The sequence below is a fragment of the Mustela nigripes genome, chromosome 10 (assembly GCF_022355385.1).
Source record: "Mustela nigripes isolate SB6536 chromosome 10, MUSNIG.SB6536, whole genome shotgun sequence".
NCBI classification, from domain to species: Eukaryota; Metazoa; Chordata; class Mammalia; order Carnivora; family Mustelidae; genus Mustela; species Mustela nigripes.
In genome coordinates this window covers 7051766-7074739 of record NC_081566.1, presented here as the reverse complement: position 1 = coordinate 7074739, position 22974 = coordinate 7051766, and the positions used below count along the sequence as shown (strand labels likewise).

At 43.5% G+C, this 22974-nt stretch overlaps 1 protein-coding gene across 1 annotated transcript in view; it reads right to left on the bottom strand.

Annotated features, from left to right (window-relative positions):
• The window catches only part of KMO (kynurenine 3-monooxygenase), a 46372-nt gene that overhangs the window by 15464 nt on the left and 7934 nt on the right, over positions 1–22974 (bottom strand). The window contains 6 exon segments of the mRNA XM_059412499.1: positions 103–268; positions 1427–1514; positions 5287–5335; positions 12059–12148; positions 13353–13450; positions 13742–13811. Coding sequence (XP_059268482.1) covers positions 103–268; positions 1427–1514; positions 5287–5335; positions 12059–12148; positions 13353–13450; positions 13742–13811 — 561 coding nt within the window.

Sequence of the window (22974 nt, the reverse complement as noted above, 5' to 3'; positions counted from 1 at the left end):
ATCCACACGTGCCGCCTAGAACAAGTGCACTAGGTTCTGTGTCTTCCCTGGTCCCAGGGGTGGGAGGGCTGTGGGAAGGAGCCAAAGAAGGGAAGGACTTACATCCCCATTCCTGGGTGGGATCGTGAGCTCCATGTACCCGTGAGGAATGTACAGCTGACTGTAATCAAAGCGGGGTTTCTTCATGAGGTGGCTTCGGACAGTGGAATAGGCTCCATCACATCCTACAATGAGGTCATAAGTGACATCTATGGGAACTTCGTCAGATCTGAAAAATAACACATACCATTAAAAGAAACCATCTGGGGCGCCTGGGTGGCTCAATGGGTTAAAGCCTCTGCCTTTGGCTCAGGTCATGATCCCAGAGTCCTGGGATCGAGCCCCACATGGGGCTCTCTGCTCAGCAGGGAGCCTGCTTAACCTCTCTCTCTCTCTCTCTTTGTCTCTCTGTCTCTCTGTCTACTTGTGATCTCTGTCTGTCAAATAAATAATAAATAAAGTCTTAAAAAAAAAAAGAAACTGTCTAGTGGTAAAAATGGTGATGTTCATCTACTTGGGTATAAAAAGCAGCAGCTCGGGGGGCCACTGCTCTGCTGTACAAAGGCAGACGCTTAACCACTGAGCCACCCAGGTGCCCCAAGATGATTAAGTTTTAAGATGCATTTGAGATCACGGCAAGAGGTATCTGTGAAGGTGCCGAAGAGGAAAAGAGCATGGATTAGGTTCTAAATAAGGATGGCGAGTGAGGCGAGTGAAGACAGAGGAACGGACTAGAGAGGCTCGTTTTAGCGAAGTGACCCTCTAAGAGGTTGCGGAACAGATTGGGAATCCATGACACATCCCAAGAATGGGACACAGGGCTAGGAGCTTCAGAGGAAACACAGGCAGCCAAGGAGGCAGCCAAGTTGTTTCCAAAAGAGGAGAGGAAACGCCGGGCCACGGGGGCTCATCTGTTTCAAGGACAGAGAGCCTTTGAAGGGAGGAGCATGGTTGTGGGACACGGCAGGACACTGAACCAGCACAAGAATCAAGAAGAACCACTGGTGCTGGTGTTCAGAAGGCAGCCCAGGCTGATTTTCGATCTGATTCTTTTTTTTTTTTTTTTTTAAGATTTTATTTATTTATTTGAGAGAGAGACAGTGAGAGAGAGCATGAGAGGCGAGAAGGTCAGAGGGAGAAGCAGACTCCTCATGGAGCTGGGAGCCTGATGCGGGACTCCATCCGGGGACTCCGGGATCGTGACCTGAGCCGAAGGCAGTTGCTTAACCAACTGAGCCACCCAGGCGCCCTCGATCTGATTCTTTGAATCCCTTTTAGTAATCATTTAACTCTTCCAAAGAAGCCAGAGAACAAAGTGTACAGGTCCAGTTCTCCACTCCAAGCCTTCACCTCCGTGGTCAGCAACCCCCCCGACCCCGGGGATTACCCGAGCACCGTGATCGCGCCCTCCTCAGGATTACACTTCAACAGCCTGTGGCCAAAGTGCACCTTCGCGTTGGGGTATTTCTCAACGGCTGAGGAGACAAAGAAGAAAACCAAATAGAAATGAAATTCCAGTTCTCGTTTCACTTAATCAAATGGAAATAGTCATCGTTTTCTGAGAACAGTAGAATAGAGATGTTTATTCTCAAGAACGTAAAAATGAATTATTTAAAATGGTCTTTCGACAGCTACTTGGTGAATGTTCCAGGATCATCTGGTAATAAAAGTGATGAATACAAATCAACTATCTAAAAAAAAAAAAAATCCAACCAATTCCAATATGCAAATTTTTACATTGCTATGATGGCTGTTACCCTGGAAAAGAAAGAGGCGGCACATATTTTAAAAGTTGCCTCTGACCTAAGACCTTACTTGTGATTAGAAATACTCAGCTAGGGGCGTCTGGGTGGCTCAGTGGGTTAAAGCCTCTGCTCTTGGCTCAGGTCATGATCCCAGGGTCCTGGGATCGAGTCCTGCATCCAGCTCCCTGCTCAGCAGGGAGTCTGCTTCTTGCTCTGCCTTCCTCTCTGCCTTCTTATGCTCTCTCTCTCTCTGTGTCAAATCAATAAATAAAATCTTTTTTTAAAAAATTCTCATTAAAAAAGAGAGAAAGAAATTCGCAGCTAAACTCCTTTACTCAAGCTATGCCTGAGTCTTTATCTCTTTTTAGTAAGTCTCCGAACTTCTGAGTCACGTAGTCACAAATACAGATTTTTTTTTTAAAGATTTTAGTTATTTATGACAGAGAGAGATAGCTAGAGAGGGAACACAAGCAGGGGGAGCTGGAGAGGGAGAAGCAGGCTTCCCGATATGGGGCTCCATTTCAGGACACTGGGATCATGACCTGAGCCCAAGGCAGATGCTTAATGATTGAGCCCCCCAAGCGCCACACAAATATAAATTTTTGACACTAATTCTTTTTGTAATCAAACACCAGAACTCTTAGGGGAAAACACTGAGTAAGAAGATTTAGAATTTCTCAATAAATAGAATGAAATTATTTTGGTGCTTTTTGAATTTTGCCTGCTAACAATTGGTAGAAAGTAGTGAATTCATCATATTCTTGTCATAACAGTAAAATGTTATTTTTGTCCCTATTAATTCTCATGGTTAGGAGATCTATAATTATAGGCTATTAGTTGTTGTTAAAGCTACACATCAGATCTATTTATCTATGTTTAAGAAATCTTCTGGAAAATAACTTCGGAGAAAACAGAGTTTATCGGAACCATGACGGATACCTTTTATAAACTCAAAATGTGTTTGTGAAATCAAGCTTTTAAAAAATTAAATTTAATTTAATTTTGAGGGGGTCACCTGGGTGGCTCAGTCAGTTAAGTGTCTGCCTTTGGATCAGGTCCTGCTCCCACAAACCTGGGATCGAGCCCTGCATTGGCTGTCTGCTCATCAGGAAGCCAGCTTCTCCCTCTACCTGCTGCCCCTTCCCCTGCTCATGCTCTCTCTCAGTCAAATAAATAAAATCTAAAAAAAAAAAAAAAAAATCTATTTTTTATTTAAATGTATACTAAGACAGCTCAAAAAAGTTTCCACAGAACAATAGTCCTGGAATATGCTTCCTAATAAAAACCATTTTGTGGTCAAAGCCATTAGCAAGACACTAACAGTTTGACCCCTGAGCTGTGCGGTCCTGGTCCTCAGCCACATGTGGCTAGTCTGAATGGAAATGAATTGCACACAGTGGGTTTGGGCAACTCAGTTACCCCCCCAAAGTCTCATGAATAACTGTGTTCTGTTGATTACACATTGAAATGATAATACTTTGGATATATTAGGTTAAAATATATTGTTAAAGTTAACTTGATTCTTTTTTTGGTTTTTACATGTGGTTACTAAAAAAGTTTAAATTACACATGAGTCTGCCATCTCTGGCCGGGTCTTGGACAGTGCTGCTCTAGAAAATCCACAATGCAGACCATCAGAGAAAGACTGTAAGAAAACTTACAAAACTTGTTTCTTGCAGAATTTACCACATTTTCTTGACCACAAGCCTTTTCCTGCTTCCTTTGCTTAACAATTATTAACACCACCCCCCGCGCCCCCAACACATACAGTGAACCATGAAGCAATCCTCCATGGAATGCAGGGCGGTGATTTCGCTCTTGAGGCTTAGGAGTGGGGGGGCGGGGTGCTGTTCGGTCTGGCGGCTCACACATGTGTGTAAAGGAATGAAAGCCGTATGAAAGAATTTATGTGCCAAATGATGTTTAGGAGCAAAGAGAGGCCGTGTTCATTTCATTCTCAAGTTTGTGGCATTTCTGAAATTACACAGCGTGCAGCTTCTGGTCTGTCCACAAGGTTAGTTCTTCCCAGGCCATGGCTCCTGCTGTCAGCAGATGTGTCGTGTGTCCTGCCGGGGGCACTGACGTTTGAGGATAAGGGCATGGACTTTGGAGTAGGGGCCCAAGCTCCAGCCCGGACTCTATCACTTATTAACCATGTGGGCTGCTGGGGGGTTGGGGGGGAGCTCTGGAAACCTCCTTCACCACCTGTAAAACAGAGGGAAAAGAGCTCCCACCTCACAGAGCTGTTGGGAGGGTCTATAAATCAATGTATATAGAGCAATGAACATACTTCTGGGGCCTCAGTGAATGTTTGCTCTCATTTTTATCTTAATAAATTCAGAGGATGTCCTAAAGGGATTGTCTTAGGTTTGCTACAGGCTACTTTTTAAAAAGCTGTTTTGGGACTTCTGGAGATCTGTATATCTAGCAACTACCTACACCCCCCCAAACCCCCCAACATCTACTCATCCAAAAGATAGTCTTGCAAATATAAGTAAAGAAGTGGAATTGGGAAGAATATTAAGCCCTATTTCTGAAGTCCCTGGTGAGTCAGCAGGAGTGAGCTCCGCAGATGACTCCCACCAGCTCAGCGTTCAACAGACACGCTGCAAACTCATGCTGGGTCAGGGGCTGTGGAAAAACACAGGTAAACCACGGAGCATCGCTGCTCTCCAAAACTCAGAGGCTGCCGGATTGCATAGAGGAACCCAAGGTAGAATTACTCAACAGTTATGCTCTGCGGGGAATGGACCTGATTAGCACAAACGCTGAGGAAGAGAAAAAAAAAAAAACCTGTTGTGATCAAGGGCTACCTGGAAGGTGATTGGATTATCAATTCAATTATCCAAGCTACAGATTTAATTTGCAGTTCAGAGGCTTGTCCATGAATGGCTTGGACTGTAACACATCGAAGTCTCAGAGCGGATGTCACAGCTTCTTCTTTCTCAGCCTCCTTGGCCGTCTATCTCCTTGGTCTCCTACAAAAGCACGTGCCTCCACCTTCAGCACTGGTGCCCCCCGACCTCCGGGCTCTCGCTCAGTCTACCGCTTGGTTGCTGTGCCCAGGAATTATCGACATACCCTAAAGACCACCACCCCATTCAGCCTCCAACTACTGCTTTTCGTGTGTCTGTAGTGTGGGGCTCATTGTGCCCCTGGGCAAGTCCTTCGAGGATATCTGCTCTTCTTCCGGTCCATGAGGTCTTCAGGGAGTGCGCACTCACTCGTTGCAGTACTGAGAAGACAGCAGGACTTGAATACGTGGTGGACAAGTGATTTTTATTTACATCAGCCGTAAGATGAGAGAGAAAGAGACGCCGAAGGATCTAGTGCTACTCTTTTTCAAGAAGGACTTTGGGCTGTACATAGCCTGTGCGAATAACCCATAGGCAACCCAGGAAATGGAATCATAAAAGCAAATCCCAGTAAATCATGGGATAAGCTTAGTTAGACTCATGTACTTTACTGAAATGACAATAGCTGAATAAAATGTTGGACTTACCCGTCAAAAGTTCCTTGTTTAGATCTGCTCTGCTTACAGAAAGAATGTACTGCAAGGAAAACACAGTAGATACTGTTTGCTTCTGGAGGATGGACAGATAACGTTTCACATTATTCGCTCAGCAACAGGAAACACCTAGCAGAGGGTTGCAAGCTTAGTTTTGTAGTCATTTAGCTAAGGAGCCTTTTAAAAAAAATAAGCACTTTAACCAAATACATACAAAACAATGTTCAAGTTTAAACTCAAGCTTTTTCAGGTTTGATATCACAAAAACCAAAACCTCATCTTATAGCAAAAAAATTTTATTTTCACTAAGATAGTTTTATGTTGACAACATCTCATAAACCTTCTATTTTCATCCTAGGGCTCCAAATAGAGCTGTTGGAAAAACTTCAGAAATGACAGCATCACTAGAATAAGTATACTATTTCCTTAAGACACTACTTTGTTTTTGTTTTAGAGATTTTTTTTTTTAATTGATTTGAGGTGAGGGGAGTGAGTGAAAGAGAGAGCATGAGCTGGAGGGGAGAAACAGAGGCAGAGGGAGAAGCAGACTCCCTACTCGGCAGGGAGCCCCATGCAGGGCTCAGTCCCAGGACCCTGGGATCATGACCTGAATGGAAGGAAACTGCTTAAATGAGCCACCCAGATGCCCCTAAAGAGACTACTTTGAAGGCACTCATGTCAACGTGAAAGAAGTGGGGAGAGGAAGTACTGGTAGAAGTAGGATCAGCCCCTGGGACACATGTTTGTTTTTTCTGACTTAATGGGACAATTCGGCAGGGCTGACTGTGCCCGAGGCACAGAGGGAACATACGTTTAGGGGTTAGAACATGAAAATGTTCTAATTTTAGTTGATACTAAAATCAGAAGAAAAAAATATAATGAATACATGAGAATAAATCCAGCCTGATTAATCTCTATACCAACACATTCGTAAAAGCTAATTTTTAATATTTATTGTTTCAGAGAGAGACAGACCCACAAAAACAAAAGTGCCCACCCAGAGCCCACAAAACTCGAAATGGGGACTTGCAATTCAAGGTGAGTCTAGTCTTTACAAATTTAAAGCATGTGTCTCCCAAATTTAGAAACATCACATCATTTAATGCAAATATGCTAATTTATAAATCTTCAGCTCATCCAAAAGTAGACATTTAATATTAACAGCTAAATCTAGAGTTGGTGTAAAAATAACTCCGTCATGCTACAAAGACAATGACTGAAGACACAACTTCCTGTGTCTTTGCTATAAATTAATATTAAGATGATTTCTTCATTTTTTGCCTCTTTGTTCTGGTTTCCTCTTCTGTGTCATTAATCCCTCATTGCAGTGGAAACCACGCTTGTTATTCAGAGTATGCTAGGAAACATTTAAATGAGGAAGGCTCATTTACGTGGGGGAAATAGTCTTTCCATCTCGGTCGGGAGGCGTGGTTGAACTGGTCCTGTTCAGAGTCCCTGTCCATTCCCCCCGGGTCCGGGAGCAGCCTTGTGTTATTAGCAAAAGTTAGAGCCTTCCCCATCATGCCTCACTTCTCCAATGCCTCTTCTAAAAGGTTGATCGTATGAAGAAAAAATATGAATTAGAACAGGTAAGTCTTCACAGCACACACCAATCAATCCATCGTGCGGTTCTCCTTGAACTTGGGCAATTGTATCTCAATAAAGCCGGGGGGGGGGGGAATCCCTCATCTCTGATGAAGGCTACAGAGAAGTAATTCTCATATTCCCGCTCCAGATTTCCGATCTGGATAGCTTTATCGAACTTATTTATCAAGACAAAAACAGGAGCAAAAATAACACTGGTCGCCTTCTGGCAGCCGTATGTTTCAAGTAATAGCTCAAATGATGACAATTTAACCTATTTTATGAGTCATGTGTCAGCGGTCCCTCCTCATCACAGTGTGTTTTGTACAATTCTGTGTATTCTTCCTAGCCAGCTAGTGGAGTAATTATCAATGCATGGGACATTATTAATCCAACACCGAAACTTGCTGTTGCCGCTTAGTGATTCAACTGCATCTGACAGACTAAGTTGTTTCAAATGAACCTTCACGAAGGTCCTTAATAAAATTGAGCACTAGTCATGGGAAGGAAAAATAAAAAAGAACAAACAAGTGAGGAAGGATAAAGTGGCCCTGGTAATCAAAAACATTATTAATAAAACCTAAAGGAAGTTCAAGAATCTCCTTGGGATATTTGTACAAGGGTGGTCGCAGCAGACTTTCGAGTATATTAGAAAAACATGCTCCTACTCTATATTCCGAAAGCCTGTAAAGGCAGATGTTTTCTAGTATGGGGGCTCTAGGAGGTTAGGGGCAAGGCTTGGGGAGCTAGGGTGGGTGGGGGGATGGGTGACATTGGTGAAGGGGATTATAGAGGGGGTTACAGGGAATTGCCAAATAACTGTATTGTACAACCGAAACTGATATAATGCTGTATGTTAATACACTGGAATTAAATAAAATAAAATAAATACATTTTTCTGCATCATTAAAAACAAATGGGGATTTCTGACCTGCTCTGTATATCCGGGAATATTTTGATAGTTCCCAGGGCAATTTGGGAGGGACATGGCAGGAACCAGCAAGACTGGAAGAGTCTGGACCCAGCCAGGGAGGAAGGGCAGAGAAAACAGGTGGGGGACGGAGGCTCCGAGAAGGGGGAGGCCCATGGAGGGTGAGCTCCCTGACGATTTGCAGAAATCCTGGGGTCACTGGGAGGCTTTGCATTTCCACAGGCTGTGGAATTGAGCGATTCAAAACCAACCTCTTGTTCTTCTTCAAGGATGTGCCGTGTTCGACCCTGTTCTAAAAGTAACAACGCAAACCAAAGAAAGAGGTGGCCGCAAATTTAGCATTCACTGAGTTCTTAAGAATTGAGAAGGGCAGGATCCGTGGGCAAGCAATCGTTTCCTACTTCCTCTAATGCGTTGAAGGCCCCAAATGGAAACTCCCACCAATGCCTTCACCCTCTTGGGCGTCCGTGGAGAGGAAGCTGCCTCCTCCCTCCTCCCCTGGAGCTGGGTGTAAGGAAGCCAGTTTGAGGCTCAAGTCCAAGTCGCTCTGTTTGTCTAACTTCCCTGACGTTCTGAACCATGTCTTCCTCCTCGGTCTACTCACACTTTATTGGCTCAATCTCTCGGGGGTTCAGGGGGGATGATGCTGGAATTGGTCTACTTGGCTAATTCCCCCTGAATCCAAAACAGAGTGGGAGGATTACTATGGTCGCTCTCAGTGTAGCAAAAGCAAGAGTGCAACCAGTCAAGCCTGCCCAGCGTGCCTGGGAGCGCCTTCCGCAGCGTGCTGCCCTGGCGACTGTGCATGAGACACCGGCCCTGCGTCTCCCTTGACGTTGACCTTGCGTACCATGTAGCCTATTTCTTCATCAGTGAAGCAGGGTGGTTGGACTCGAGGAGCCCAAGGTTGCCCATCGCTGTAAGATTCTGTTATGCCAACACATGTGAGATGTTTTCTTACCAATACACACTGGGCACATAAAGATTTCCTTTTTTTTTTTTTAGAATTTTGGTCTCACCCTACTCCTCTTCACCAATGGACCCTCATTTAATTGGGAAAATGTTATTTTGGCACCGATTTGATATTTAAATAAAATGTCCCTCTCCAAGCTCACCTTCTCTGTGAGATCTCTGAAAACTAAAGCTACTTCCTCTCCGAACCACCCTGCTGAGCTTCCCTCAGAAGCTTCTTTCCGCAAGGACTTGAATACCCACTGTCCTCAAGAGGTTGCAAGCGCCTCTCCCCGTCCTGGCTAAGTAGCACAAGCACAGGGCATCTTGCACAAGAGGACAGTTGTTCATGGAAAGGATACAGTTAATGTGTCCAGCTTACCCTTGCCTGCGTGTGTACATCTTGTGTTTCTTTCCTACAGCACTAAGCCCAAGTTGGGGCCCATGAAACAGGGCGTATTAACTACCCAATGATGCTTATCTTTGTGTGGATGGTCAGTAGATTTGCTTCCGCTTCCTCCTCCTGCCTGGCTCATGCATTACCTCGGTCCGTATGTTTTTATAACGCCAAAATCAGTGGGTTATTATTTGAGAAAGTTGCTAAATGGAAAATTTTGATCCTTCCCCGCCACCTCCCCTGCAACCCCCTGGGCGCTTTGTTTTTGGAGCGTTTTTCTTTTCAACCACTTTTTAAGCGAACTTTCATCGTAGCGAAACACACACTATATAATATTTACCATCTTAACTCTTTTTAAGTGTTCCGTCGGTGGCACGCGGTACATTCACACGCTGCATGACCGTCTGTACCTCCATCCACGGAACGCTTCATCTTACACAGCGGAAACTCTCTACCCGTTAAGGAACAGCTCCCCATTTCTGCCTCCCTCCAGGCCCTGGCAACCACCACGCACTTCTCTCCTCTAGAGCCCTCCCATAAATGTCACAGGGCACGTATCCTTCTGCGACTGGCTTATTTCACTTAATATAAAGCCCTCCAGTTCCAATCATGTTGTAGCAGGTGTCAGGATTTCCTCTTTTTCTCTGTTTTCTTTCTTTCTTTCTTTCTTTCTTTCTTTCTTTCTTTTTAAGGCTGAATAGTATTCTAAAGCATGTCATATAGAAACCCCTCCCCCTTCTCCTCTGGGGAACGCCTTCATTACTCTCATCTACTACCACACGCACGACACTCGGCTAACAGATGTGGCGGGGGGGAGAGGGCGTCCTCCATGAAGCAATTTCTCAGTGACACAAGCTGGCTGTGCCACGATTTGTCCCGACACCATCTGCCTGGAGATAGCCTCAGATTCCAAAGGTTAAGGACTCAGTCCCAAGAGACTGTACCCCTCCCCCCATCACACACACACCAAAGGCCAATGGCAATGTAGCTTACACCTGAGCTTCTAACCGGTCAGCTTAAGTCAGAGGTGCCCATGACTCCCTTTTCAGGTTGAAAGAACTTTCTAGAGCATCTCACAGAACTCAGGAAAACAGTTGATTTACTGTTTATCAGTGTATTAGAAAAGGATATGATCAAGGCCACAGAGGAAACATCTAGATGGAAAGATGTGTTTGCCTTCTACGGGTGGGTGGGCTACCCTTCCACTGGCACCTCTGAGTGTTCGTGAACCTGGAAGCTCTCTAAACTCCATACTTTGGGGGATTTTTATGGAGACTCCCTCACAGGGACGTGATGAATCATTAACTCCACTCCCAGCCCCTCTCCCTCCTCTGGGGAAAATTCCAAGCTTCTAATTATGTCTTGGTCTTTCTGGTGACCACCCCCCATCCAGGAGCCCACCAACAGTTACCCCTTTAGAACAAAAGATACTCTTATCACCCAGGAAATTCCAAGGGATTTAGGAGCTCTGTGTTAAGGAACCACAGTCAAAGACTAAATATTAGAACAAAAGGTCTGCTAGTACTTTTATCCTTCAGGAAACCACAATTGTTTTAGGAGTTCTGTGGGCCCAGGAACCAGAGGCAGGAAACAATATGTATTTTCTGTTACCTTTACATTTGTGTCCGCCACATTGTGTTTCTATCCATCCATCCCTTGATGGACATTTGGGTCACTTTTGCTTTTTGACGGTTGTGAATAATATCATGAGGATTCAAATATTTCTTCAAGTCCCTGCCTCCAGTTCTGTTGGATATGCACCCAGAAGGGGAACTGCTGCGTCATATGGAAATCCTATTTTTAATTTTTGGAGGAAACATTAGACTGTTTTCCATACTGGCTGCACAATTTTCTATTCGTATCAACAGTGCACAGGCGTTCCAGCTTCTCCGCATCTTTCCCAACAATAACTATTTTCTGTTTCTCTGTTTTCTTACAGTAGCATCCTAATGGGTGTGAGGTGCTTCAAGGCCACACAGACTCGTTCCCATGAGCACCTGTGTTTTGTCTCTTGCTGCCCAGCATGTGGCCCACAGACCAGCAGCACATACATCACCGTGTGTGTTTGGGACGTCTAATCTCAGCTTCCATCCTGGCCCTACAGAATCGGACTCTGCATTTTAACAAGATCCCAGCGGAATCTGAGAATTGCCAATCCACCTGCAGTGGGAGATGTGTGGGAGCACAGAGATTCAACACAAACCTCCCTTGGGTTCTGTACTTCCTAAAATGAGGCCTTGTTGGAAAAGCAAGTTGGGTTTTTCTCTGGTTGATAGATGTTTGGTACATTCATTCTCTCTCAAAGCAATAAACTTAGAAGGTGTAAATTTTAGATAAAAATACATACTTTCCCCAACTCTGTGTGTTACTATGTAAAGACAAGAAGAACACAAAGCAGAAAATGGATTTTCTTTGGTCAACTACCTCACCATCTGGCCTCTGTTGTTGTAGAAATTATACAGCACTGAAAACACTTCTGGTTCATCCTATAAATTCCATTATAATTAAATTTGGGGCAAGAGAGTCAGTTTGGGGAAAACCCTCTGGAGTTGTTCTTGCATTTTATGCTTGGCCATAAACACATGGTGTTCTTCTCTATGTAGTTGAGAGGAGATGGGCGAGAAAGGGGTCCCAGGTCACCGTGACTGATGCCTATAAGCAAAAAAGAGCCTAATAGAACGTAAGACCCTAACTAACTCTTATTGAATGGTTATTGGCAACCAAGCCCTATTTTAAAGGTCCCCTATCAATTAACTTGTTAACTAATATAGTTTCTGAATGCTAGACTGACACAGACAAGGCCGAAGATAGGACCAGAGAGGAAAGAAGAACCATTCAGCAAGTGTCAAGTTCCAGACGTTAGACTCAACTGGAAGCAAACACTATCTTCAGCGTCAACTGACCTGTGACTTGGTCCCATACAGAAGTGGAGACTTTTTCCCCGAAACAGAGTGAATCATTCTTCCTCTCATGGGAATGCCTTGGGATACAATCTGAAATAAAGCCGGAAACACCAATTTCAGTGACAACAGTGCAGCATCACACAAATCAGATAGATATCCATTTCGAAATGTGATGTTTCGGATATTTTCAAAAAAATTAAAAATTAATGCAAAGGATTAACGGATGAAAAGTATGTTCCTGCAAATTCTAGGTTTTGAATTTTTTTTTAAACCTTTAGATTTTGGAATTCACTTAAATTGTATCTGGTCTAAATCACCTGTTATGATTCAGGAAAAGGGTTCAGCATCAAGGAAGTTATAAGTGATATTCTCACGATCACAAAACCGAGTGAGCCATGCACGAGGAGGAAAACCCTGGAGCCCTGAAGCCCCATGCAGAGTGTTTTCCTACACGCATATCTAAGGAAATCTGTGGAACTAGAACTGGCACCTGTAGGGACCCGTGTTACCATCTCAAAGACATGTTGTCAGCAAAAGTACCATCAGCAAAATTTATGACTTCTGTTTACATTTCCAAGTGACACTCTAGACAATGAGAAGTTGGGCAATGTTGAGACCCCACTGGGAAAATCTACAGACCCCTCAGTCCTTATCCAAACTCTTGGGACCCTTTGGTTTCCGGGTTCGAAGTTTTCAAATTTTAGATAGATAATGGAGTGTGCGTGCCCATGCACAGCACGGCCCACGGACGTTGGGTCAGCACCCCATCCTGAGCAGAAGATATCTGTAGCAAAAATTCACACTCCATGAGAGTATTTAGAAGGCCATGGAAGGCCTCACATCAGGTCAACTTTATTGCTGAATGGGTGATGAAAAGCTTTCTGTTTCCAGAGCTTTTTGGAGTTCAGAATTGTGGAGAAGAGATAATGGACCTGTGTGGTTAAAAAAAAAAGGCGGGGGGATTCGCAATCCTCTTCTCACCCGATGCCTCCTCAGTTGCACATCCCGTGGGCCGAGACCCAACAGCCCATTGTGTCGGAGGCCATCAACGAGGGGGTGGGGGATGGCAGGCCCCGTCTTCTCCCCATCATGCTCCAGTCCCCCCAGCTGCCTCAAGTGTCAAATGTTCACCCTCTTGACCAAATTTAGAAGTTTGAAAACCTTTGCGGAATGCATTTTCATCAAAGGTTCTTGGCATTACGCCATGCTTCAAGCCAGGCTAAAATCAAGAGCACGTAGTTGTTGGAAAATGGCAAGTATTATCTTTTACAAGGAAAAGGCAAGAACAAGGTACCTGATCTTCCAGGCCAATGGCGTTCAAGGCTTGCCGTCCTCTATAAGAAAGGGCCAAGTTAATGCTTCTTCCCCGTGCAAATTTAGCCACTCGGATATCTAAGACATTGAAAGTAGACGCCGTGTTATATCTTAGGACAGGAAAAGATACAGGACCTGAAGAACTGGTGTAATCAGAACCAAATTAAAAGAACTGTTATCTCCTGTAAAGAAAACACTAATAGTTGTGATTTTGTATTAAATTAAATTTAGATAGCTGAGGCTGCAAAAAACCAAACCAAAACAAAACTAAGCTCCTCTTCCTAAAAAAAACTTTCTTTTTAAAATCTAAAGAGAAAGATGTCAGAGAATCAGAATTTTCACAGCTCACGATTTTCAGTATTGTCTTACCTTCCCTAGCTTCATACACGTCAACTTGGAAATTCCTCTTTGCAAAGAAGCATGCATTTAATGATCCAACCTGAGAATCAAAGCAGGTTTTTTTCATATTTTTATTTGATTCCACAAATATAGGGAATTTTTACGGGCAAAATGCAACATTGTGCATAGTGATACTTGTATCAGACTTGGCTGTGCAACTGATTTACTTAATCCCTAGTGGAAGGTATTGTTTGCAAAAATAATGGGATGAACTCAAGATTAAATGGTATGATTTCAGAGGTAGCTTTGGTGTTTTTCTTTTTTAACTTTTTTATAGTGAAATATGACTTTCATACAGAAATATCATGTGTCCATTTTATAGAATACTTAGAAGGCAAACATCCATGTAACTACCACTTGAGGGTGAAAACAGAGTATCACAGCCCACCATAGCTCCCACCACCTGCTCTCCAGTTATGACCCCCAACCTTTCACCTAGGAGTAAATGTTATTCTGACTCTGACAATATTCCATCCTTGCCTTTGAATCACATAATTAGAATCATACTTGTGTATCTTCTCTATTTAACTCAACAAAATGCTTCTGAGATTCATCTATATGATTGTACATAAACTCCAGGCCGTCCACTTTCACTGCTCTATGGTTCTTCATTGCATACATCTCAGGTTATTTAGCTGTTGTGCTGCTGAAGGACATTAGTTTCTGGTCTAAGGATATTTTTCCCATGTTTACTGATACATAATTGACATAATATAATGTTACATTGTACAAATTTAATATATACAATATAATGATTTGATAAATGTTTATATTATGAAACATGGCCTGGGGATATTGTTAACAACACTGCAGGAATGAGATACAACCTCACACCAGTCAGAATGGCTAAAATGAACTCAGGAAACATCAGATGTTGGTGAGGATGCAGAGAAAAGTGAACCCTCCTCCATTGTTGGTGGAAACGCAAGCTGGCGCAGCCGCCCTGGAAAACAATATGGGGGTTCCTCAAGAAGTTAAAAATAGAGCTACCCTCACCCTAGCAATTGCACTACTGGGTATTTACCCCAAAGATACAGATGTAGTTATCCGAGGCAGCACATGCACCTGAATGTTTATAGCAGCAATGTCCACAATAGCCAAGCTATGGAAAGAGCCCAGATGTGCATCAATAGATGAATGGATAAAGAAGATGTGGTACACACACACACACACACACACACACACACACACACACACACACAGGAACATCACTCAGCCATCAAAAAGAAAGAAATCTTGCCAGAAATGACATGGATGAAACTAGAGGGTATTATGGTAAGTGAAATAAGTCAGAGAAAGACAAATAGCATATGATTTCGCACATATATGGAATTTAAGAAACAAAAAAATGAACAGAGGGGAAGGGGGCGAAATAAAATAAGATAAAATCAGAGAGGGAAAAAAGCCCTATAAGACCCCTAACTATAGGAAACAAACTGAGGGTTGCTAGACAGGAGGTGGGTGAGGGAATAAAGTGGGTGATGGGTATTAAGGAGCGCACGTGATGGAATGAGCACTGGGTATTATATGCCTCTGACCTCTACCTCTGAAACTAGTACTATATGTTAATTGATTTTTAATTAAAAAACAAAAAACAAAGCTGCAGGGGTGCCTGTGTGTCTCTGTCAGTTAAACTTCCGACTCGTGATCTCAGCGCAGGTCATGATCTCAGGGTCTTGAGTTGATCCCAGAGTTGGGCTCCACCCTGAACATGGAGCCTGCTTAAGGTTCTCCCTCACCCTCTCCTCTGCCCCGTCCCCTGCTCACTCACTGTTTCTCTCTCTCTCGTTCTCAAAAATAAATAAAAAGCAATGCTTCAAAGAATATTTTTGTACCTGGATCCTGATACACACCTGTGTAATTTTTCTCTAGGTTTTTATACATGGAAGTTTTATCCCTGGTCAAAGGTTTATGTATCTTCACATTTATTATGCCAAAGTGTTTCGAAATTTTGTATTAATGTGTTTTCTTACCAGCAGCTTCCAAGAATCTATCTTTGTCAGCACTTGGTGTTCTCAAACTTTTAAATCTTACGGTAGATAGGTAAAATAGGAATGGGTGTGGTTTTAATTTGCACATGACTGATTGCTAAAAAGGTTAACCTCTTTTTCATATACTGACTGGCTATTTGGATCTCTTCCCCAAGGAAGCCTTCCTTGACTTCCTTGAGTTCTCACAATGCTATATGCTCTATATGCTTTTCCTTTGAAAAATGCTAGGGGTTGACTTGTGCACCCCCGAGCTCACATTGTGCAGTCCTACCCTGGTACCTTAGGGTATGACTTCTTTGAAGAGAGGGTCTTTACAGAGATAATTGAATTAAAATTAGGTCATTAGGATTGGCCCTAACCCAACTGGTGTCCTTCTATAAAGGGAATTTGGACATTGACATCAGAGAGGGAAGATGATATTAAGAGACATGGGAAGAAGCTGGGCCTCTGCAAGCCCAGGAGAGAGGCCTGGAATACATCCCTCTCTCACAGTCCTCAAGAGGAACTAATAAGGTGATGCTTTGATCTTGAACTTCTAGCCTCTAGGACTGTGAGATTATAACAATCTGTTCTTTAAACCGTTTGGTTTGTGATACTTAGTTATGGTAGCCCTGGAAAATAATACCAAGAGCTTACCCTGATCGAAATTTCACATCTTTAGGGTGATTGTGTGGTCAATATGTCTGCCCCAGTGGGCTGCACACTGGTTGGTCACCATTTGATCCCTGGCCTCTACTATTGTGTCTGCAACAAAATAAGTACCTGATCAGCATTTGTCAAATGTATAAATGAATGAGAGAGAGATTACATTGTTAAATAAAATTTGTAATGAAACCAAGTCAAAATTTATTGACCATTTATGATGTATGATTTAATCTACTAAACTTTAGGGATCTAAAGATTATCCAGCTAAGTCCTTGCGCTCAATGACACCTAATTCAGTTAAGACGAAACAAACAGGGGTGCCTGGGTGGCTCAGTGGGTTAAAGCCTCTGCCTTTGGCTCGGGTCATGATCTCGGAGTCCTGGGGTCGAGCCCCGCATCGGGCTCTCTGCTCAGCAGGGAGCCTGCTTCTCTGTCTCCCTTTGCCTGCCTCTCTGCCTACTTGTGATCTCCATCTGCCAAATAAATGAATAAAATCTTTATAAAAAAAGAAGTGATCCAGAGAAAATAGCGGCCCTCAGGGAGTTCGCAGTCCTGTCTAGGTCTTCATTTTTTCTAATATTATTTGTATATTTTTAGTTAATACACATATACATTAATTTTTTCCTATGTACCGTCCCTGTGCTAAGTGCTAGAGATACTACAGACAACAAATTAAACGCAGGCTTTTCAAGAGGATTAGAGTCGATTATAACACAAGGTGAGCAGCAGTTTGAAAATGGACCCTCAAGCCAAGTAAGGGAAGTGGAGTGGGATGGGGTATGACTTCCTGGAAAAAAAACAAACTATAAACTGAGACTGAAATAATGTGCCAAATAAGGGTGGGGGAGTCAAGAGGAGGGTTGTAAGCAAGAAGGAGCACATGACAAAGATTGAAAGTATCTACTAGAAAGAAGGAAACAGAGAGATGGCGTTTAGGAAATCCTAGCGCTCATGCACGATAACCACGAAGTGGTTGTTATGTTCACCACTCTACTCAACTTCATCTTTTCAGCCTTATGAAGGAGGTACTGCTGTCTTCTTGTCCTACAGGCACTGTCACTGAGGCACAGAGAGGTGAAGTGTCTTACTTAAGACACCACAGCTAGTGAGGGCTGGAGTTGGTGTGGAGATTCAAGTGGATCCAGTCTGGTTCCAGAACATGAGCTCTTCATCAATAAATTAGAAGTGTGTTTGAATATCATTGAAGATATAGTTGAAGGTAAAGACTATGAATTATAGTGACACCAAGATGTGAGGTTAGGTTCTATTTTTTCTTACAGCTTTGGACCACCTGGATTTCTCTACAGAGGGTTGAAACCAAGCAGGGTGGGTTTGGGCCATGTGGATGGGTTGGAAAGCAAGGACTTGAAGATTTTAGGTGGATTGAGGGACAATAACACCAAGTTGGACGACATGGAAGGAAGACAGAGGAAGGCTTCTGAGCAGGGAGAAGTAGGCGGTCCCTGTGAAGAGCAGATGTAGCACTAGCCACTGAAGGAGGGAGTTAGGAGGTTTTTAATCAGAGTCTGAGGTCTAGCTCTATTATAGTCAATGGGGCAGTTCTGTGGGATGACAAGGTCCAAGCCCAACATGGGCCATGGGACTTGGAGGCTGAAGTATGGTGGAGATGGAAGATACTGGAAGCATACAGGTCAAGGACAAAGGGGCTGGAGATTCATGTGGGTCAACCATGTGAACTTTGAGAGTCACTAAGGGTGATGGCAGTGCTGGGATATAGATAACAGATGGTGTGAATGTACAAAAGTCTTCAGGACGGGGGCAAGAGGCTCAGGGGTTGACGGATGGCAACAGGAGGGAGGATGGCTTTGGAAGGGAAGGTAGCAGTGAGACGTGGGAGAGAAAGATCACAGAGCTAGCTGGGGGCACATCTGGGAGGTGGGAGGTCTCCGAGGTTCTCAGCAGCTCCCTGGTATATGTGGGGGCTGAGGAGGGGGCCATGCACCTGGTCAGAGTTTAGGGCCTCTTGGTCAGGCCGGGTGCGGGCACAGGCAGACCCGATTCCTCTTCTATTTCCTCCGGGTTTTACTCCTCTGCTCCAGGGCACCTTGACATGGAGCACCTATGTTTGGGTTTTGTTTGGTTTCTCTTGGGTTTTGTTTTTGGTTTTGTTTTTTAAATAATCCAGTGATTCAAGCATGAGCTCCTCTCACCATTCACTGACACTGTGGCCACCAAACTTTGTTCCTATCATTCTGTTTCTGTAGACTGGTGATAGTTATTTTAAGAACTTTGCCCCTATTTAAACCATTAAGTGTGTGGAAAGGTTTCAAATTTAATTTTTGCAAAGCAATACATATTTTTAGTATTATGTAAGGCCAACCAAGAAATCCATGTTCAATTATTTTGTTAAAATAAATATGCCAGGGTTGGAGTGGGGGATAAACAAACGGATCATACTATGTATGATACCCTAATGGTACCTTCATGTCACCATGCGTTTGTCCAAAGACACAGAGTGCAGCTCAATGTACACTACAGACTTTGAGGGGTGACGTGTCCATGTAGGGTCATCACTTGCACAAAATATCCCACTCTGGGGGAAGATGCAGATAATAGGGGATGCTAGTATGTGTGGGAGGTGGAGATATTGGAAAATCTCTATACCTTCCTCTTGATTTTGCTGTGAACCTAAAACTGCTCTAAACCAAAATCATAATAAATAAACCAGTTCACCCTGTGCAGCCACTCCTGAAATTATGAGCTCATTAACGGTTAGAATTGATGTGTCAGAAGAGATCATGACAAACTGTATTCCTTTTAATCCCTCCATCTGATTGCTTTCAATTCCTTAATCTGAAATGACTTCCTCTCCGATTGCTGGCATCACTTTCCCAACAGGGGTCAAGCCGTCTCAACCAACAGCATGACTTGGTGCCGGCACAGAATACTGTGTGTCTCAACAGCTTTTCCTTCACTTCTCACTCTCTTCCAGCACAGCCCTGGACACTTCTATGTTTCACTAATCACAGATCCTTTGATTTCAACCACAGAGGATTTCCTCCTGGTAAACACAGACAACTTAAATCTTTCTTCCTTCTCTGTTTTCTTTTGATTTATGAAAACCTGCAAGTCTATCTACATTCCTTCCTTGTTTGTGTTAAAAAATATCTAGTAAAGGCACTAGCACTAGCCAGTTTGCTTTAGGGAAAAGGAAACTGGAAGGTTACAGTGAAGTTGATACAATAAAATTAATCTCCTCCAAAGGCTAAATTGTTCTGTGGCATTTAAGAAACAATTAAGGAAGCGATTAAAGGCTAAGTGGAGTCTGTCCATTTAGGAAAGGAGAGAGGCTTCAGAAGCTCCCTTTTCTTCCACAGCCTGTAACACTCACCGCTCCTCTCATGGTAGGGAGCGGAACGGGGAGGGATACTAATCAGGGGACCCGCAGGGTCAGGAATGTTGGAATAAAGCTACATGAAGTAATTTGGAAGTAAGGTTAAATATAATCTTGGTTCATGAAAAATCAAGTGCTGGAGAGAATGAGGGCCAGGAGCAGCTCTTACGCACCACTAGCAATGACCTCGTCAACCACATCCCCAACAAATCTGCCTTGTCTCCTCAGGGCATGTACTCGGGAGACACATGCCAGAATGCTCAGAAGAACACTTTTCATAACAGACAAAAACACTGGAAACAGCCCAAATGGCCATCAGGGAGGAGTGAACAAATCAATTACGGTATATTCACACAATGAAAGGCAATGATATGAGTATTTTAGTAATGCTATAAACGAGAAGAGTAAGTCCCAGACGACTTCATCCTGCACGATACTCTGACAAAATAAAGATGAGTGAAGCTGAATCCTGGATACATGTATCTACATAACTGTTAGGAGTATGTATATTATTTATGTGTACATATAGGAGATAAATATATCATATATACATAAGACACACACATGCACATATGCAAGAGAATCATAAACACAAGATTCCAGGCAATGCTTATACGCTTACAATGGGTGAGGGAGAAGCAGAAGTTAATACAAGCCACTAGCAATGTGCAGATTCTAGGGTTGAGGGGTGAGTTCAGTTGCTGCTGCTGCTTTTTAGTATTAATTTTAAAAAGTCAATAGAAGTCTTCTCCAAGCCCACGATGTGTTCAGAATATGTCCTGAAACAAAGATTATAATTCCAGGGGTCCCTGGGTGACTCAGTCGGTTAAGCGTCTGTGTTCAGCTCAGGTCATGATCCCAGAGTCCTGGGATGGAGTCCTGCATTGGGCTCCTTGCTCGGTGGGAAGCCTGCTTCTCCCTCTGCCTGCTGGTCCCCCTGCTTGTGTTCTTTCTCTATCACAAATAAGCAAATAACATCTTTAAAACAACAACAAAGATTGTAATTTCAATTCTGTGTAACTAAAGTTCGACTAAAACTAAAATGAAGGCATACCGGTAGATACTATAATGGTCCAGCCACAAGGATTAGTAACATGGCTAATAAAGTGTTTTCCACTTTACTTTTATTTCCCCTCCTCTCTTTCTATAAAATGTGCTTTGTGGGGGCGGTCAGCGGCCTCTTTAGCATTATGCTGGGTAGGAAGGCTGATTAGACATGAAGATACAAATGGGAAGGAAAACGTGTGTACACCAAGGCGAGCCCCCCACAGACTCTCCGTTAAGGCTCAGCCGGCTTCTGAGCAGAACCAGAAATGAGGGTGGTGAGGGGAGAGGAAACGGGACAGGGTTGGACCCTTGGGAGCAATCCGCACTTTGTGTGATGGGAGTTCTGGGACTTCTGCCCTGACAGGGATAGGACAGCTCTCTCAAGTTCACAGGCAATGGTGAAACGTCTATTTGTTCTGAGGCATCCAAAGTTGACAAGAGTAGATTGTTTTGATCATAGAATAGTCTGCAAATTAAGAGCTTTTTTGTTTTTAAGATTTTATTTATTTATTTATTTGACAGAGATCACAGGTAGGCAGAGAGGCAGGCAGAGAGAGAGGAGGAAGCAGGCTTCCCGCTGAGCAGAGAGCCCGATGCGGGGCTCGATTCCAGGACCCCCGGATCATGACCTGAGCTGAAGGCAGAGGCTTACCCCACTGAGTCACCCAGGTGTCCCTGCAAATTAAAAGCTTTAATAACAACTAGTCTAGCCTGTTTGTGCATAAGCAGAGCTCTGAGGAGATTCCTCGGTTATGTAATTCCGGGTTGACCCGGTTGTTCTGTTTTTCTGCCTTCTTTTCCCGTCTCCTCTTACTTCCTTCTCTGTAAGTCATGGGTTTTGGTGGACCCCACCCTGGTCTGCTCTATGGGCACCTAACTTACCATTTAGAAACACTGTTTGAAAATTTCTTTTATGTAAATGATCCAGTGTTTCACTGGCCTGCCTTTTTTTTTTTTAATATTTTATTTATTTGTTTGAGTGACACAGAGAGAGAGCACAGGAGCCATGGGGAGGGAGAGGGAGTGGGATAGAGGGAGAGGGAGAAGCAGACTCCCCGATGAGCAGGAAGCTGGTCTCAGGGCTCGATCCCAGGACCCGGGGATTAAGACCTGAACCAAAGGCGGAAGCTTAACAACCAAACCATCCAGGCGCCCCACTGCCAGCCTGCTTTTATCAAGAGGATTTGCCAAATTTCTGTGGGTTCCATGTGACCTCTCCAGCAATGATCATTCAGACGTCCAATGATAATGAGAAAACTGGATCTTTTAATTTATAAATGCTGATTCTAGTAGGGAGGGGCACTGTGACTATAAAAATGTCATGCATTTTATGCCTTGTGATTATAATGTGTTTGAAATTAACCTGATAGCATGTTAAACACATGTCAACTCTTTGACTTTATGAAGCGTATAAAACTCTCCCTAAGATTCCTAGGCTTTTCTGAGTTTGTCCCCAAACAGAAAAGCCTGTTTATACCTCCCACTCATCCAACTATATTTTGATTTCTCAAGAATTTGATCTTTGAGCGTATGAATGGAATGAAAAGAACCAGGATGTTAACTGCACTTTCCATGAAATAAGCACATAAAAATGTCTTCACACTTTGTTGGTAATGGTTCCATCTGCCAGAACTGCATACGTTCTGAGTTTTTAATTTTAAACCTTACCCTGAATACGCCAGCTTGTATTACCTGGATGTGGTCTTTGAGGGCAAGCAGCAGTCTCAACCTTCCTCCCTCCCTGATGCTTTCTGTGGGGGCTCTTAGGACTTTTCCTCCAGCCTTGATCCATCTTGTGAACTCATCTCTGACTAGCGAACCTCTTTCTACCTGGGGGGTCTTACAGGTTTCTCCATCTCAACGTGCCTCAAATCCAACCCATTCACCTCCCTCAAACTTCAAACCTCCTCCTCCTCCTCCTTCTGGATTCCATAGCTTAGAGGCTGGCAGCACTGCCCACTAGTTCACCCAACCAGGACACTTCAGGGAACGCTGAACATCCCGTTCTATTTGCCAATACATATTTAATCAGACAACAAGTCTTGTTGATCCCCTTGAGGCTTTCCCAAACAGACTCTCTATCCTACCCCCCATTCTCTTTTCAAGGCTCTCATGACCTTTCACCTGAATGATGGTGTCGGCTTCCCAGTCTCTACCTATCCACG